Below are 14,464 nucleotides of genomic sequence, written 5' to 3'. Positions count from 1 at the left end.
TACTCCTTATATTATTTGTTATAGCACATTCGACCTTTAATTAAATCAAGTATGCATTTTTAATCCTTAAGCTAGCTAACGACATAACTTTGTTTTTATAATCATGTTTATTGGAAATTGAGCAAAGATTGTAATAGAATGATAAGTACGTTTTCAATTTAGTTTGAATTTATATTTTTGAATATGAAATCATCTTTGATAGAGAATATTTTATCGTTAAAGTAGAACTTCTCGATATAAATTTAAATTAATCGAACTTTCAAAGAGCTACATGTCACGTGAAAAAAAAACTACCGATATCGTATAAAAAATATTGTGTAGTGTGGGCAGGCGTCCTATGGTGTTTCCTGGAATTTGGATGAGGAGATAAATGAAATGAAAAGCGTGGGGATGCATGCACTTGCAGTTGAAGGTCTTTAAATTGCACTTGTTGTTTTCTGTTTGGCTTTTTTTAGTAATTGTAAATAAAGTGTCAGATTTACTTAGCTTTAGCCTTTAAGGACTAATAATTCCCACTCAATTAGCAAGTGTTTGGGCATAGATTTCCAAATATTCTTGACAAATATTATTTGAGTGAAAATTTGGGTGAAATTTCACCGTGTGTTTGGCCATAAAATTTGGAAAATATATTTCACCTTTTTAGAAAAATATGATTTATACACACAAGTTTTAAAAACTATCAAAACTAACTAAAAGTTTGCATTGCAAGTCAATTGAATGTTGGTTACAACAATAACAAATAATGTCCATGACACTGAAGCAATGTGGTAATTTGGCGTGAGTGCAACAAGAATTATTCCATACATCGTGAAGTAGATAAAGTATATGACTTTGTTACCTAAAGCCAATTTTTAATAATTTTCATCAACAATCATATCATTATTTAATATTCACTAAATATTTCATCACTATTTTGGTGTTCACGTAAAAAATGATGTAATACAACGCAAGCAAATACTAGAGAGGGTGTTTTTATAAAAGATAAAAGATTGGGGTAAAATTTTAATTTTTAAAATATCCCAAATAATGATATTTGGCCCAAATACTAGAAAAAACTAATATTTAGAAATTTGGAATATTTTCCAAATAATGACAAATTGTATGGACAAACATTATTTGCCAAATTTTTCCCAAATATTATTTGAAAAATTTATGGCCAAACGGACCCTTAAATTGAAGATAGATTGTTCTATCACGAATAATATTAGCACTAAAATAGGAATAATGCAAAATACTCTTCTGCTATGTTGACTTGAAATTTTCGGGTCTTTTTATTTTTCTAAATTCAATAAATATTTAAATTTTTTTTATATTTGTCATTTCCTTTTGATGAGATTTGATATTTTTTTAAGAGATAAATTTCACTTACTTACAAATTTATATATATGATTCCACAAAAATAATAATAAAAAATCTAATTTAAAATTTAAATTATATAATTAAATATTTTTTTAAATAAATATGCATTACTTCACAATAGATGGAGTATTTAGTTCTAATAAATTTGAATATTCCATTTCCCGCCCTACCCAAAAAGGCGGTACTAACAAATCAGTGGCTTATTGAATTAGTATTATAAATAACTAAAACCATTATTTCTTAATAAAAAGGACACACAGTTATGCATACTTTTGGCTTGGAGAAGAAGACATCCCAAGTTTGGAATTCATGATTTGTTGTACAACGGTTTTTAACTTATTGCTACACGTAACAGAATGCAAAACGATAACGAACCAAATCCAAAAATGGAGCGCCAACAACGTGAACCAAAGCACCATAATCTGTTGATTTGCTACCGCTGTTGAGCAAATTCGGGAACGAGAAGAAGCAGATTGCACCCTCTCTGAAATGGAGAAACCAACGAGCAGCTCCGTGAATGTGCCCACTGCCGGCACGGCGTCGATGCTGGTGGAGACGGTGGCTGATTTGATGTCTATGTATATGCAGACTGGTCACCTGAATAATCTCTCAGTTTTCAGCGACCTCTGCCTCTCTCTAGCCAAGTCCGTCCTCTTCTCTGTCTCTGCTTTACTAACTCACTTAGTAATCTAGAATTCAAACACAGAATGTGTACCTCTAAGCTCAGGCATACATAATTTTTTGAACTATGTATGAGTTGCTGTTAAACTTTGGATTGTTTTACTAACATAAATAGGTATTTCGTATTGAAAGTTGATAAATTCGTTCTGCAGATCAGGTTTCGAGCAATTTATGCCATTGAAGCTAATATGTTTGTGGATTGACCTAAATGAATAAGCTGAAAACTCAGTACTGCTTGTGCGACTTTCTTTGTAATTGAATTTTCGAGGTTTAATTGGATTTGTCTATGTGAATGCATCAAAATGAAAAGCATAAGTGGAATTATTTATGCGCAAAACAGTGAAAAGGGAGTAATTTGAGGCAAGTTTAGTTTAGTTAATATCCTCCAACAGCTTAGCATTGTGTAAAGATATGACTGGAATTTATTGCTTAAACAGTATAAAATTTTTTGCGGAATGGAGTTTATGTGCATCCATAAACCTCTTTACAGACAGACTAACATATACATTATATTGTGAACTTGCAATCGATTACTCGTTACAGAACATGCAAAGATCTATTCTAGTCCACTATATTTTTTGCTTTGACAAATCGAGTTAAACTTGATCTCGAAATAACTTATGATGTTCATTTTTAGTCCTAATTTTCTTACTTGAGGTAAACTTCTATTTGTAATTCAAAAGCAGAGGCATTGATCATGCAGTTGCTAACAACGAGGTCCCCTTAAGATCACATGAGCTACCGTCACTGTTGAAACAGGTAAGATAGACCAAGATGCAAAAAATTTAATTAGTTTCTTAAATTTACAATGCACATTTAAACAGCATATAATTTTTGCATTTTCAGGATGCTTCCTCTCAAAACTACATTTGTGTCTTAAACTGTAGTTTGATAATGTTTGTAACTTATCATTCATAGTCTAATCTAAGTTGATAAAAGCTGAAAATAAAATTAAAAGCTGTGATCGGTTCACAGTGTAAGTTTCGGTACATCTGCTCTGGAATATGTTTTGACAGATTTGTTTGAATCTAATGGGAGCATGTTCTGGAAATTTATGATCTGTCTTGATGTGCTCCAAGGTGTACAAGTATAGGAGTGACTTTTCCATTCAAGAGGCTTCTATGGTGCTACTGATGTACGTCAAGGTATACAGAATCTATCATGTTTCCGTATTAATTTTGTTGTATAGTGTCCAATATGGAAACCTCAAGTCCTAGATACTAAGTTTCTCATTGCAGCTTGTATACCAAAATTCTACTGGCACATCCCAGAATTTGTATGTAGTTTATACTCTTGATACCATTTATTCTCTTTTAGTGCAGAACTTTACTGTATTGCTTCTTGAATAGTATACGCTAACTTTCCGTTGTTATACTGATGTGGTCATTCATCTACGAGTGTTGTATGTGCAAGTACTGTGCTTTTTCTACACCTTCAAGATGAGTTGCTCACAGAAATGCTGCCTGAACTTTTTCTTCTGCTGGATCCACCACCATAAATTTCACTATCATACTCACATCTTCACGATCTTTTCTGCCCCGGAAGATCTCTATTTCTTCACCAATAGATAATCAAGCTAAGTAGCAAATAGTGTTAGTAAAACTATTAAGAATCCTAATTCCTAATACTGCAGTTTTGAGAGGATGGTAGTTTTAGACTTGGGTAAGGGAGAGATAGGACGGTAGTTTTTCTAGTTTTATACTAGAACTAAGGCACATTGCTTATTCAGAGGTTAGAGATAGCAGTTTTTCTAGTTTTATACTAGAACTAAGGCACATTGCTTAGTCAGAGGTTAGAGATAGCATTGTTCCTGACTTCTAAAAGCCTACAGATCTCCTTTACAACATTCCTTGCTCATGATAAATGTTGTGCGGAATTTGATATAATACGAGAAAATATAAACGCGAAAAACAAGACAACAGATTTACGTGGTTCACCAATAAATTGGCTACGTCCACGGGAAGAGGGGGAGCAGTTTTATTATGGAGAGGCAAAAAACAGAATTACAGAATAGGGTTTGCCATAGCGTCTATATATAGTGCTAAGCTACGCCCTAACAGGCTTGGGCCCAACATACAGAATCAACAGAAAATAAAGGGCCCAATGTTTGTAGCGGGTCTGATTCAAGGCATTCAACAATAAATCAGATAAAACTGCAAATATGCTTCTCTCCAAATACTGAGTTCTTTTGTAAACCGAAGGAACAGATATATAGTTATTTAAATTGTTTCCAATATGCTGAAGAAACCTCTTCATCTTGTTCATTTCTATAAATTTATGTGGCAAAGTTTCTTATAGTCTGGCACTTAGTTTTGGGTTGAACGGGTTAGCTGTATCTATGTCCTGATCAGAGTGCGTGCAAGGTTGGATGGTTTCGGAATGAAGATGCTAATGATCTGCTTAAACTTACCCAGGAGGTAAGTGAAGTCTTTCTGTCAATCCTGCTGATTCTTTTGGTTTGCAATGACTCTGTGTCTTGTGACTTCTGACCTTACTTTTGGATCCTGCTCAGGTTAGCAGATACTTCTCTAGTGCTGAAGATGTTGACGTTGAACCCCGCTGTGTTCAGCCTTTTGTTTCAAGAGTATTACCAAGGTCCGTACTAATGTATAAACTATGACATTACTAAATACTAACTGCACCTCTATTACCAACAGTTCCCTTAATACACCACACGATTTATATGAGATGATGTTCTCTTTTCTTTTCTGTACCTATTTTATGAAACAGCAAATCATCTAATCTAGCAGGTTTTGCAATTCCTGAGCAATATTAGATAGTTAAAACTCATGTATGTGCAGTGGCTTTGTCATGTGTGAATTTTTAGTCAAAACTTCAGAAAGTTGTTTCGATAGCCATTGGTTATCCATACCTTAATTGGATATCGTCACAAAACATTCTTTGTGCCTTTATTGTTGGAAACCTGACATATATTTGATAAAGTGCTGGAGTAATCCTCTTGGAGTGTGGTGGAAAAATCCTTCTGGAGTGAACCTCTTTATAATTTATACAGTGTTCTTCATGATCATGTCATATTCTTTCTGCCCTTTTGTCAATACATGGAGCTCACACTGTATTTTACTCACTAATCACCATCATCATCCCATCTCCGCAATCACATTTCAAGTTAGAATAATGCCAAAGCTTTCAAATGCAGATTCTGTCCAAAGCTGAGGATGGACAGGATAATAGCCGCTTTTCAAATCAAGGCAGGTTACTTTATCTACTGCAGTTGCTGCAAGCTGAAAATATAGAGGTCTTATCGGTTATTTGTGTGTAGCCTGGATTTGGAGCCTTTCATGCTGGTTTTCATATTATAAGGGGAATGTTCTCTCCAGGGAAGGAAGATATAGTAAGTACCTTTTTATATTCCTTAGAGGTGTAAAAGCGAGATGGATCATTGAAAGCACATCATGTTTATTTCACATATGTTGCACGTTGCTTATACTCTAGTTGAAGAAGAATTGAGTGTTCTGTTATTAATATCTTTTCTTTTGCGGTTCTCTCGTATAAATGTTTGCATTCTACATTTCAGTAGACACCTGCTTCCTGTGTCCAAATGAACCTTTTCATTGTTTCACATTTTTTTGCTTCACTATTGGGGAGTTCCAGATAATTTATATCTAGAGAACTGTTACCAGTTCTTTTGAACTGTTCTAATTGAATAATGCAAGTCATCCAGTAGCAACTACCAGTACTCGGAAGAAAGAAGTTGGGTCTTTATTTTTGTACTTTACTGCTTTAAATATACTTACATCATAGGTTCGAGCTATTACAGAATGCTACTGTTTTCTCCATGTTCCAATCTCATCGTCTAAAATTTTCATGCAGTTGTTACTTGTAACAAATGTTGATAACATGGAGACCTCTTCCTGCATGATTGCTCCACCAGAGACAAGGTATAACCTACTTTATTGTATTCTAATTGTCAGGTTAAATTCATCCTGGATTCTTACTTTGACGCCAGGGCCTAATCTTCAGCTCTTCATGGCTGCAGTTTTCTTTTAAATGGAAACCGACTCGAGGGGACGACTAAGGTGTCCGTTTCTACCAACAACTAATTTCTCTCTCTCAAATGACTTTGTTATCAATTTTTAGTGTTGATTAACTGCTATAGCCACACAATTCATTAGATCTCCATCGCCCTGAAATTTACAGGACTGTGTGCAGCAGTTTCCCACCATCATCACTAAAATGCTCAAGTATGGTGTCAATCTTCTACAAGTCATTGGAAAATTTAATGGTATGCCACAATTTATTAAATAAATGATGTCATTTTCATAAAATATCTGCTTATCTATGTGCTGTATTTTGGAGAAAAACTTTTACAGGAAATTATATTGCTGTAATCGGAACAATGAGTTCACTACCATCTCTAGCGTCAAAAGATTGTAGTAGAGCTCCTTTAGCTCATTCAGGTAAACTAAAGTAAAATAAAATAAAAATAGACGGCATGTACTTTTATGTTAGTAGCATGCAATATGCATATTTGTTTCAAGTCCATTTTATGTGAGAACTATATCTGAACAGATATTTTGTATAACTTGAATAATTATTGCTTCTACCTAATCGCAGATCTGGAAATTGTTGAGACCTCATCAAGAGTCTCGCTTAATTGGCCCATCAGGTAAATTATATTTTTGATCTATCATGTGGTACACTAACTAACTTTTTTATGCAGTGTTCTCGCTGCATAAAATCAGGATGGTAAAGAGTTACCCCCACGGTTGTTTACTCCTAACTAATGATGAATGACATGTGATTCAACATACAGTTATCACTTAATCACAATTAATTAAGATATATTTTCACTTCATTAATCAGCTAAGTTACTATCGTAAGTTGAATTAGTCAGGTTAAAATGCCACCGCAGTTAAAGTATTTACCAACCAGGATGGATGATCTAAATGTTGATGTGTTTTATACTTCTCGCAGCAATTCTTGCCAGGTCTCGAATCAGGCAGGTGACGAGTTGGTTGATATAATCACAGCAGCAAATGGATCCCGGAAACCAATATTATGGGACGATGGTAACCCAAGTCAAATATATAGCAAGAGTCAATCCAATAAGCAGCTAGCGCATGAAAATAAATACAGCGTAGATCCTCCAACTCTGGATGAAATTCAAATGCAAAAGAAACCTAGAATCGTTGTGCATGCTTCTATTCAAGTTACACCAGTGAAAATAAATGCCCCGGCAAGCTATAGTCAACAACCTCAAAGAGCCTTCCTGGTGCCATCTCATCTAGCAACATGTGGAGGAAGGTCAAAAAATGTGCTCAGCCATGGTTAACCAGATTGAGCAAAAGATAGATCTGAAACAAAGAGCCTTAGTGACACCAAGAACTAATAACTGGATTCCCTCTGGTAAAATGAGGGAGGGGCAGCATAAGTAGCTAAGTCTACTTGGCTCCATCTTAGCAATTTAATGTTTTGTGATCAATAGTATCCTTTTAATTTTACGCCATATAATCTCCTCCGGTTGTTTTAATATGAAGTTATTCATTTCCAATAAAACATACAATAAATATTGTCTTTGGGCACAATCTTTTTAAACGCTTTTGTAAAATATATACTATTGCATAATGATTTTGAATCTCTAGTTCAACACATAAAATAACTTTTAGTTATGAGCTGTTTAACTTGACGACTACACTTTAACAGGTTTAGTGGTTATATATGTTGCCTAAATAATTAATCAATTGAATTAATCCTTTGCCAAATGGGTGGTATGGTAGGGGAGAGATAAAGAACAGATAAGGCCGCGGAAAAGAGGGGTATGGTTGGCAAGGAGATCATGAGATGTTTGAGAGAATTCAAGCTGACAATATTCAAATGATTAAAGAAGGTTCAATATTTGACAATCTGATCCATGACACTATCCTCTTAGTAGTCATAAGGTGCATAGGAACCCTTCTGATATATTAGAAGTGACTTCTTGTCCTTCCCTAAGAGGACTCCACTTCTTAAAACGTGCAGATAAACATATACTTGTCTTTTTCCATATGGTGTGTATATCGAGGTTGGTAGATTGGGAGGTGAAGGGAAGGATAAGAACAAAGAAGGCTGAACAACTTTCTTACATAATGCATAGATATAGAGAGAAGTACAAGTATTAGAATGGGGCACTCCTTGAGTAAGATATTCTAGACTCTCGTGAACATCTAAAAGCTATAAACTTCTAAAAGGACATTCAGCAGGGATATGTTCATTATAACTACTTTCAAATATTTTTTGAGCAGGTGGGTGTGTGGGATTGAGGCTTGAACTTGAAGATATCTAACACACAGTACCCATGCACAGAATAAAATATTTATTGAAAGGTGAGAAGGAAATAAAAAAGAGAATTTACCAATAAATGCACGAGCATTGTCTAAGCCTTTGACGTTCATGAGAAAGTGTGTATGATGGTGGAAAATAGAGTTAATACAAGGGCTTCTTTCCATTTAACATAGCAAGCAAATGATCCAAAACTCGACTTCCGGCATCTCTCAAACCAGAGTGCATGTACTCATTAGTAATCCAAGGCCTGATTCCTGCTATCCGAGAAGCGGTCTCCATAGATAACTTTAAGTTAACATACATGTCTTCATAGTAAACAGCTGCTGCAACTGGTACCTATCAAAACAAAAAGAACCCAGGTGGCTACATGAAGTCTAAATCATTTAATCAGGTTATTGTGTAACTCCACTACTTCAGTTTTGCTTAAAGTTGAGGCAATTTATGTATTATAAAAAGTAGTCAGACATCAAGGTAGATTCAAATCCTTATCATATTGGTTGACACCAGTATGGTGGATAACATTAATCTCAGGTATCTAAGCTTGCCAACTTCAACAGAAATACGACATACTTTATTATCCTTTAATGCAGCAATGTCATATAATGATGGCCAATCCTTCTTCTCTGCTAGTAGCTGGGCAGCATCTTTGAACGGCCTCAACGCATGGACCTCATCAAATATCCATGGGAATATCATCTGCATGATCAATTAACAAGTGATCAACACTTGCTTGGAATTCAAGACAAGTCCAAATTTTCTGTTTTTCACCCAAAAAGATAACACAAAGGGGTCTTCTTAATTCCAGCTGAAAGAAATAAATGCATTCTGCAAAGTTTAACTTCAGATAGATGTCTGTTGAGAATAAATGTAAAACAAATCCATTTACTTCCGTTGATTGGCATCAAGAAGATGCAGTAATTACAATAATAGTTATGCTAGCTCCTATACAAGATGCTATGATCGGGGAGCTAAATATGTGATTTATCAAAATGTCCATAATAATACAGAGTAGGTTATATTAAATTTTGTATAACAAAAACAAACGTGACAACTCTGATCAATAAGCACCTTATGTAGGAGAGAGAAGCTCCTCAAACCTACTACATTATGCATGTATTCCCTGATAATTTGATTGATCATATGTAGTTCCAAATCAATATATTGTCTAATTGATCCTTTCCTCCACTCACCAACCAAATATCCACATGACTTCAGGAGGGGTTGCTTTATCAGCCAACCAATTTGAATTCTAACCATATGTTCCTTTGCATTTCTTTGAAGATGAAGAAATTTGTACTATAAAAAGAATCAATTTGCAGTGGAAGCAAAATCAAGAACAGGGTAACAGAAGCTACATACATTTGAAGAAACTAACAAAATTATGTCAGAACTTAAACCAAGGGAAATAGGTAGGATGTGTAAGGATGAGCATATACATGATTGTTGCTCATACATGAACGGGCATTAATATGATATCACATTCTCTATGGTCTGCACCACGCCTCCGCTCAACTATATGAAGTGTGGCTGACATTGTAAAAGAACAAAGCAGTCACACTTTTCTGAAGACTTTTTTCTAAAAGCTGGAATTCAACTCCCAGCAGGACACAATACACTTAAATGTAATAAAGATTTTTATAGGAGAACAAAATGAAGTTAATTTACAGCTCTTGTAATATATCTATAATAACTTCCAATAATTATGAATATATAGTGATTTTTTTTCGCACAAGACATACATATTACGTTAACAATTATGGGGAGAGGTGGGTTTGGTTAGTTAAATATAAGCTGTAGTTTGGGCCCTCTCGAGGACAAAACCCTTTAATGTGGCAGACGTATCAGAGAAATTTAGGTGGAAGTAAAATTTTTTCTGTTTGACGCTTGCTTCATATTGTGGCAGTTCTTAACCAAAAACGACCACATTGTGTCTCACCTCTCCAGTAAAAAGTACAGGGCAGCCAACTTTTGCTGCCTCAATTGCATCAAATTTGTTGTCATTTAGAGCCCTAATTCTGTGAGCAGACCACAGGGATGAGGCACCCTTCATATCAGAAAAAGCAAATGAATTAGACAGTTCATGCATGCCTGCAGAATTGAGGTCTCCAAAAACTATAAAAGTAGACACAGAAATTCCTATTGGCCAAGTACCCCCACTGTTGTAGCAATACTCCTATTAAAAAGTTTACCTGGCAATATATGCTTTCATGCAAAAGAGCATATAAAGGGTTTGCATCAAATCCGATCCATCTCTCATACTGCAATACCACATAGAACTCAATTTTAGCAGATATCCATCATCCAGCTACTGTACTTCTAAATGCATCTAGAATCACCAAGAAAATGCTAGCACATAAGCACAAAATGGGCCAAAGTTTCAGATCCTAAGCATCTCCTAAAAGGAAAAGAATCTCAATCTACTGTAACAAATATGAAACCTTTGTTTACTTGTTTTAACTCGAAGACACAGCACTTCTATAGTGCATCAGCCTTGTGAAAACTGTAATAACGATAATCCAAGTGAGCTACGGCGTGACCTCTAAGTCATCATCAGCGCTAAAGGCTTAATTATGTCAGTATCCAAGATTCATATCTGAAAGTACTTTATTTTTGTCCAGCATCTTAAATTAAACTTTTTACAATGCAACAGAATTTCAAGTTCTCTAGATAAATAAATCTAGTAATAGCTTAACATGCCATTTAGGTTACGGTTCATCATAGATTACAACACATGAAAGATTTACGCATTCTTCCTTATCAGGATGTTCATTCATGTCTTCTCTTCTTTTCCTGCCACTATTTTTTATTTCTTCATTTGAAACATTGATGTGAAAGCTAGTTTAATTAGTCATGAATAATCGTATTCAAGAATCAACATAAAGATAGTCATTAGAGGAACCATGTATACAAATAAAGAAAGTAGGCCATCAAAAAATATTATTCTGATGGAAATGAACACAAAGCATTTGAACTCAATGGTACAAAACATATGGATGATATTCATGCCCATGTATTTAGTTCATGAACCATATTTACTAATTGCTCAACAAGGTCTCTAGATTTTGCAATAGTAATCAAAATAAAGTCACCGTGTTTTTTGTAATAGGCATGTGTATTTCTTACAGCATTCAAGAAGTAGTCACTGATTCTCCTTTTTGCTCCTTGAACTATTAAAGGATCCCAGACTCTCTCAAACCTACAAGCATTGCATGGAAAGGTAAAAGTTCACTAATATGATTATTTATTTATTTATTTGGGGGGGGGGGGGGGCGGAGGAATGATGGCTTACAGGTAATGCAATCGTTCGAAACCAGTACTTGATCCTAGACCTGAGAGACCAAGAAGTTGTAGTCCTCGAGGTGTTAAGATGCCACCAGATGGCAGAGGTACCTATGTCAAACATGGAGAAAAGGAGGGAGATAGGACAGGGTGCAGAGAGAGAGAGAGAGACATTAACAAAACATGGAAAAGTATGCATCAGATGGACTAATATGAGAATATCAGTATAGCTCCCTTACCCCGCCTCCTGACTCTGCCAGATAATTTACAACATCACGAACAATTTCAATATCCTGTGGAAACCTCTTGTAATATTTTTCATTCTGACAAACAAGCTGCTCAAAGCCTGCCTTATAAACAGAATCAGCTGTGCATCCTTCACCAATTGGAGGGAGCCCGCCAGTTATAAGAGCTTGTTTGAGTCCTTTAGGAGCAAAACTCAAGTAGGTAACTGCACAAAATCCTCCGAAGCTCTGCATGATAATCAATCCAATATTCTAATCACACCACCGACAATAAGCATAACTAGCATCACTATTAAGACTCCCACACATTACATGAGATTATAATTTCCTCAAAAGAGATTTTAAAATAATTTTCTAGAAAATATATAATCAAGATCATTGAAAAAATTGTTCCTGCAGTAAGTCTTCTCAACAACTTGTAGAGAGAATAGCACAAAAGGGTTTAGGTAGAAAAAACAAATACGGGAAAGAGCAAAAACTATGTGACCTGTCCAAGTATTGTCCAAGGTCCAGCATCAGGGACAAGGCGTTTTCGGATGAACTCAGCATCATGTACTATATTATCAGCTCGGAAATGTCTCAAGTAGTTAGCCAAATCCTCAGCAGAATTCACTTGTGACATAGATGATGGTGTTAATGGTGTTGATAGACCTGTTCCTCTCTGCAAGCAAGGCATCAGCAGAAGGAAACAGAACTGCTTATTTCATTATGGTTGTGAGAGAGAGAGAGTACCTGATCCATTAAAACAACACGGTACTCCTCGCATGCTCTGCTTATCCATCCTCCAGCTTCAGTTGGTCTTGGGCATTCAAAGCCTGGTCCACCTTGCAAATATAGTAGATATGGCAGAGATTGTTCCTCCTTACCAACTGCAGTTTACTTGATAATCAGTAGAGAAAACATATTAACCAATAACTGGTCCTAACAGAAAATATCAGTAAGTTAATCACCGACAAAGTCAATTACTACCCCCATTCTAGCATACATGACATGTTCCAGAGTATGAGGATCAAACTGCCTAATTTTCGGTGTGAATTACTACATAGAATCTTCAAGTTCTTTTGAAATTAAATTTAAATTTTAGGAAACTACATAAAGTATTATAAGTCAATAGTTAACAATTCAAAATATTGTTTAAAAGTATTTTAAAATTTTGTGGTAGATGAAAAACTTCTATGACTCACAAATAGTAACTGCCACGCAAAGTGAAACAAGGAGCAGTACATACTAAGACATCTGTGTGGCCAGAGCTTCACTTACTTTTTCCCTACAACCATGTATCTAACTTTAGCAACCACCACTTTAGGACAGACAGGAAAAGCAAAGATGGACATGTAAACTTGTTAAATAGGAGTACTAGTTAAATCTAGCTTCATGGAAAAATCAATGACTTCAGAGCTCTTCATTTGTCATTTCCATCACAGTAAGTTGTACAAACTAGCTAGTCCAATAATACTACCAAAGTGAATCAAAACTTTTGTCTTTAAACTATAACTATAACCCCAATTATATGTCGAGCCATCCTAAGATACGACCTATTTCCTCAGAAAACAAAATTCTACCATACCGCACAAACTACATCAACACCAAACACTGCCTAAAACAGAAATCACACAGATCAATACATAAGCGTGCCAAAGAGCAAAAGTTAACAGAACATATGTTGAACAAGTGTTTAGTTTTGAATCTACTAGCTTAAACTTATCTGGAAAACTTCTCTTACTACTTTACATATCAGTTAAGCTGAAATTTAGAGCTATTTTATAACACTGCCAAACATACGAATCAAATAGAATGAACACATAAGCACGATAATGTGCATTAAACCGAACAAATGTGAATCCATCAATCAAACAACTACAACCACTATATGAAGATAATCAGTATCTATTCAAAATTAGAATATATTTACAAGCAATCCTTATACTTCAAACCGAGTATACATGGCGAAGTCCACTTAGATAAGTTATATAGAGTTAACAAATGCAAAATCCACAATGATGAACAACGGGGACGAAATTAGAGTAATACCAGCAACTACTTCACGAGCGAAGACGGTGATTTTAGTAGAGGAACAGCGATCAATAGAGTAATCGAGAGGAACGGTGAATCGGTGATCGCGTAATCGGAGGTCGGGAACGGAGTACCAAGCGTCGGACACGTGGTCAGAGGTAAAGTTGCCGTCGACGGCTGCCGTCTTGTTGTCGGCCATGGCGGTTAGTTTTTGGAGTGAAGTAGTAGCGGAGGAGTGCAAATAGGGAAATTGTTTTCGAAGTGGAGATAGTGAAATAATGGGAGTCGAAAATGGGCAATGGAGACGAATGAGGGGTTTTATCAATGACGAGTGAAGTGCCCGCATTTTGACTTCCCTATAGTTTACTCTCGCAGCTTGGAAAAATTATTTATCTTACGAACTATAACTTTCCTTGATAGTATATGTTTTTTTTCTTCCTATTTCATTTATAATTGATCACGAACATATTTTATTGTTCAATTCTACTTGTTCATTATATTAAAAATAGTTATTCAATAAAATTTATCTAATTTGAAAAAATCAAAAGAAAATTTACTCTCCTTTATCTATTTTATTCTTGATATTAAATATTATTTATTATTTA

General features: G+C 35.2%; 2 protein-coding genes across 7 annotated transcripts; one reads left to right on the top strand and one right to left on the bottom strand.

Annotated features, from left to right (window-relative positions):
• Positions 1–1,608: 1,608 nt before the first annotated feature.
• LOC101265377 (E4 SUMO-protein ligase PIAL2-like) lies at positions 1,609–7,636 on the top strand. 4 transcript variants are annotated; one of them, XM_069288112.1, is made up of 13 exons: positions 1,639–2,003; positions 2,724–2,799; positions 3,120–3,185; positions 4,392–4,457; positions 4,553–4,635; positions 5,198–5,249; positions 5,321–5,392; positions 5,872–5,939; positions 6,038–6,077; positions 6,199–6,283; positions 6,372–6,458; positions 6,616–6,667; positions 6,976–7,636. In XM_069288112.1, the coding sequence occupies exons 1-13, from the start codon at positions 1,849–1,851 to the stop codon at positions 7,331–7,333; spliced, it is 1,260 nt and encodes a 419-aa protein (XP_069144213.1). In that variant the 5' UTR covers positions 1,639–1,848; the 3' UTR covers positions 7,334–7,636. The 4 variants fall into 4 exon arrangements, with proteins under 4 accessions (XP_069144224.1, XP_069144213.1, XP_010315453.2 ...); XM_010317151.4 differs by having other exon boundaries at positions 1,712–2,003; positions 2,727–2,799; XM_069288123.1 differs by lacking the exon at positions 6,372–6,458 and having other exon boundaries at positions 1,609–2,003; positions 2,727–2,799.
• On the bottom strand, positions 7,058–14,277 carry LOC101249860 (alpha/beta-hydrolases superfamily protein). 3 transcript variants are annotated; one of them, XR_003246607.2, is made up of 11 exons: positions 13,878–14,277; positions 12,579–12,715; positions 12,334–12,507; positions 11,841–12,074; positions 11,612–11,712; positions 11,446–11,518; positions 10,512–10,580; positions 10,259–10,366; positions 8,893–9,018; positions 8,393–8,658; positions 7,058–7,355 (listed from the first exon to the last, which is right to left on the bottom strand). XR_003246607.2 is itself a non-coding variant. In NM_001347165.1 (10 exons), the coding sequence occupies exons 1-10, from the start codon at positions 14,203–14,205 to the stop codon at positions 8,464–8,466; spliced, it is 1,545 nt and encodes a 514-aa protein (NP_001334094.1). In that variant the 5' UTR covers positions 14,206–14,219; the 3' UTR covers positions 8,337–8,463. The 3 variants fall into 3 exon arrangements, 1 of the variants encoding a protein (NP_001334094.1); XR_743320.4 differs by having other exon boundaries at positions 7,058–7,285; NM_001347165.1 differs by lacking the exon at positions 7,058–7,355 and having other exon boundaries at positions 8,337–8,658; positions 13,878–14,219.
• Between the last annotated feature and the right edge of the window lie 187 nt (positions 14,278–14,464).

The sequence above is a fragment of the Solanum lycopersicum genome, chromosome 1, assembly GCF_036512215.1.
Source record: "Solanum lycopersicum chromosome 1, SLM_r2.1".
Classification (NCBI taxonomy): Eukaryota; Viridiplantae; Streptophyta; class Magnoliopsida; order Solanales; family Solanaceae; genus Solanum; species Solanum lycopersicum.
The sequence above is the reverse complement of the archived record's forward strand: the minus strand, read 5'-3'. Positions and strand labels throughout refer to the sequence as shown.

Coding starts and splice junctions, on each gene's coding strand:
- LOC101249860 (NM_001347165.1), bottom strand. CDS start 14,205: ATGCGGGCACTTCACTCGTCATTGATAAAACCCCTCATTCGTCTCCAT. Junction 12,075..12,333: donor CTTGGACAATACTTGGACAG/GTCACATAGTTT, acceptor ATTATCATGCAG/AGCTTCGGAGGATTTTGTGC. Junction 8,659..8,892: donor CTGCATTAAAGGATAATAAA/GTATGTCGTATT, acceptor TTGTTTTGATAG/GTACCAGTTGCAGCAGCTGT.
- LOC101265377 (XM_069288112.1), top strand. CDS start 1,849: ATGGAGAAACCAACGAGCAGCTCCGTGAATGTGCCCACTGCCGGCACG. Junction 5,250..5,320: donor TAGCCGCTTTTCAAATCAAG/GCAGGTTACTTT, acceptor ATTTGTGTGTAG/CCTGGATTTGGAGCCTTTCA. Junction 5,940..6,037: donor ATTGCTCCACCAGAGACAAG/GTATAACCTACT, acceptor TCATGGCTGCAG/TTTTCTTTTAAATGGAAACC.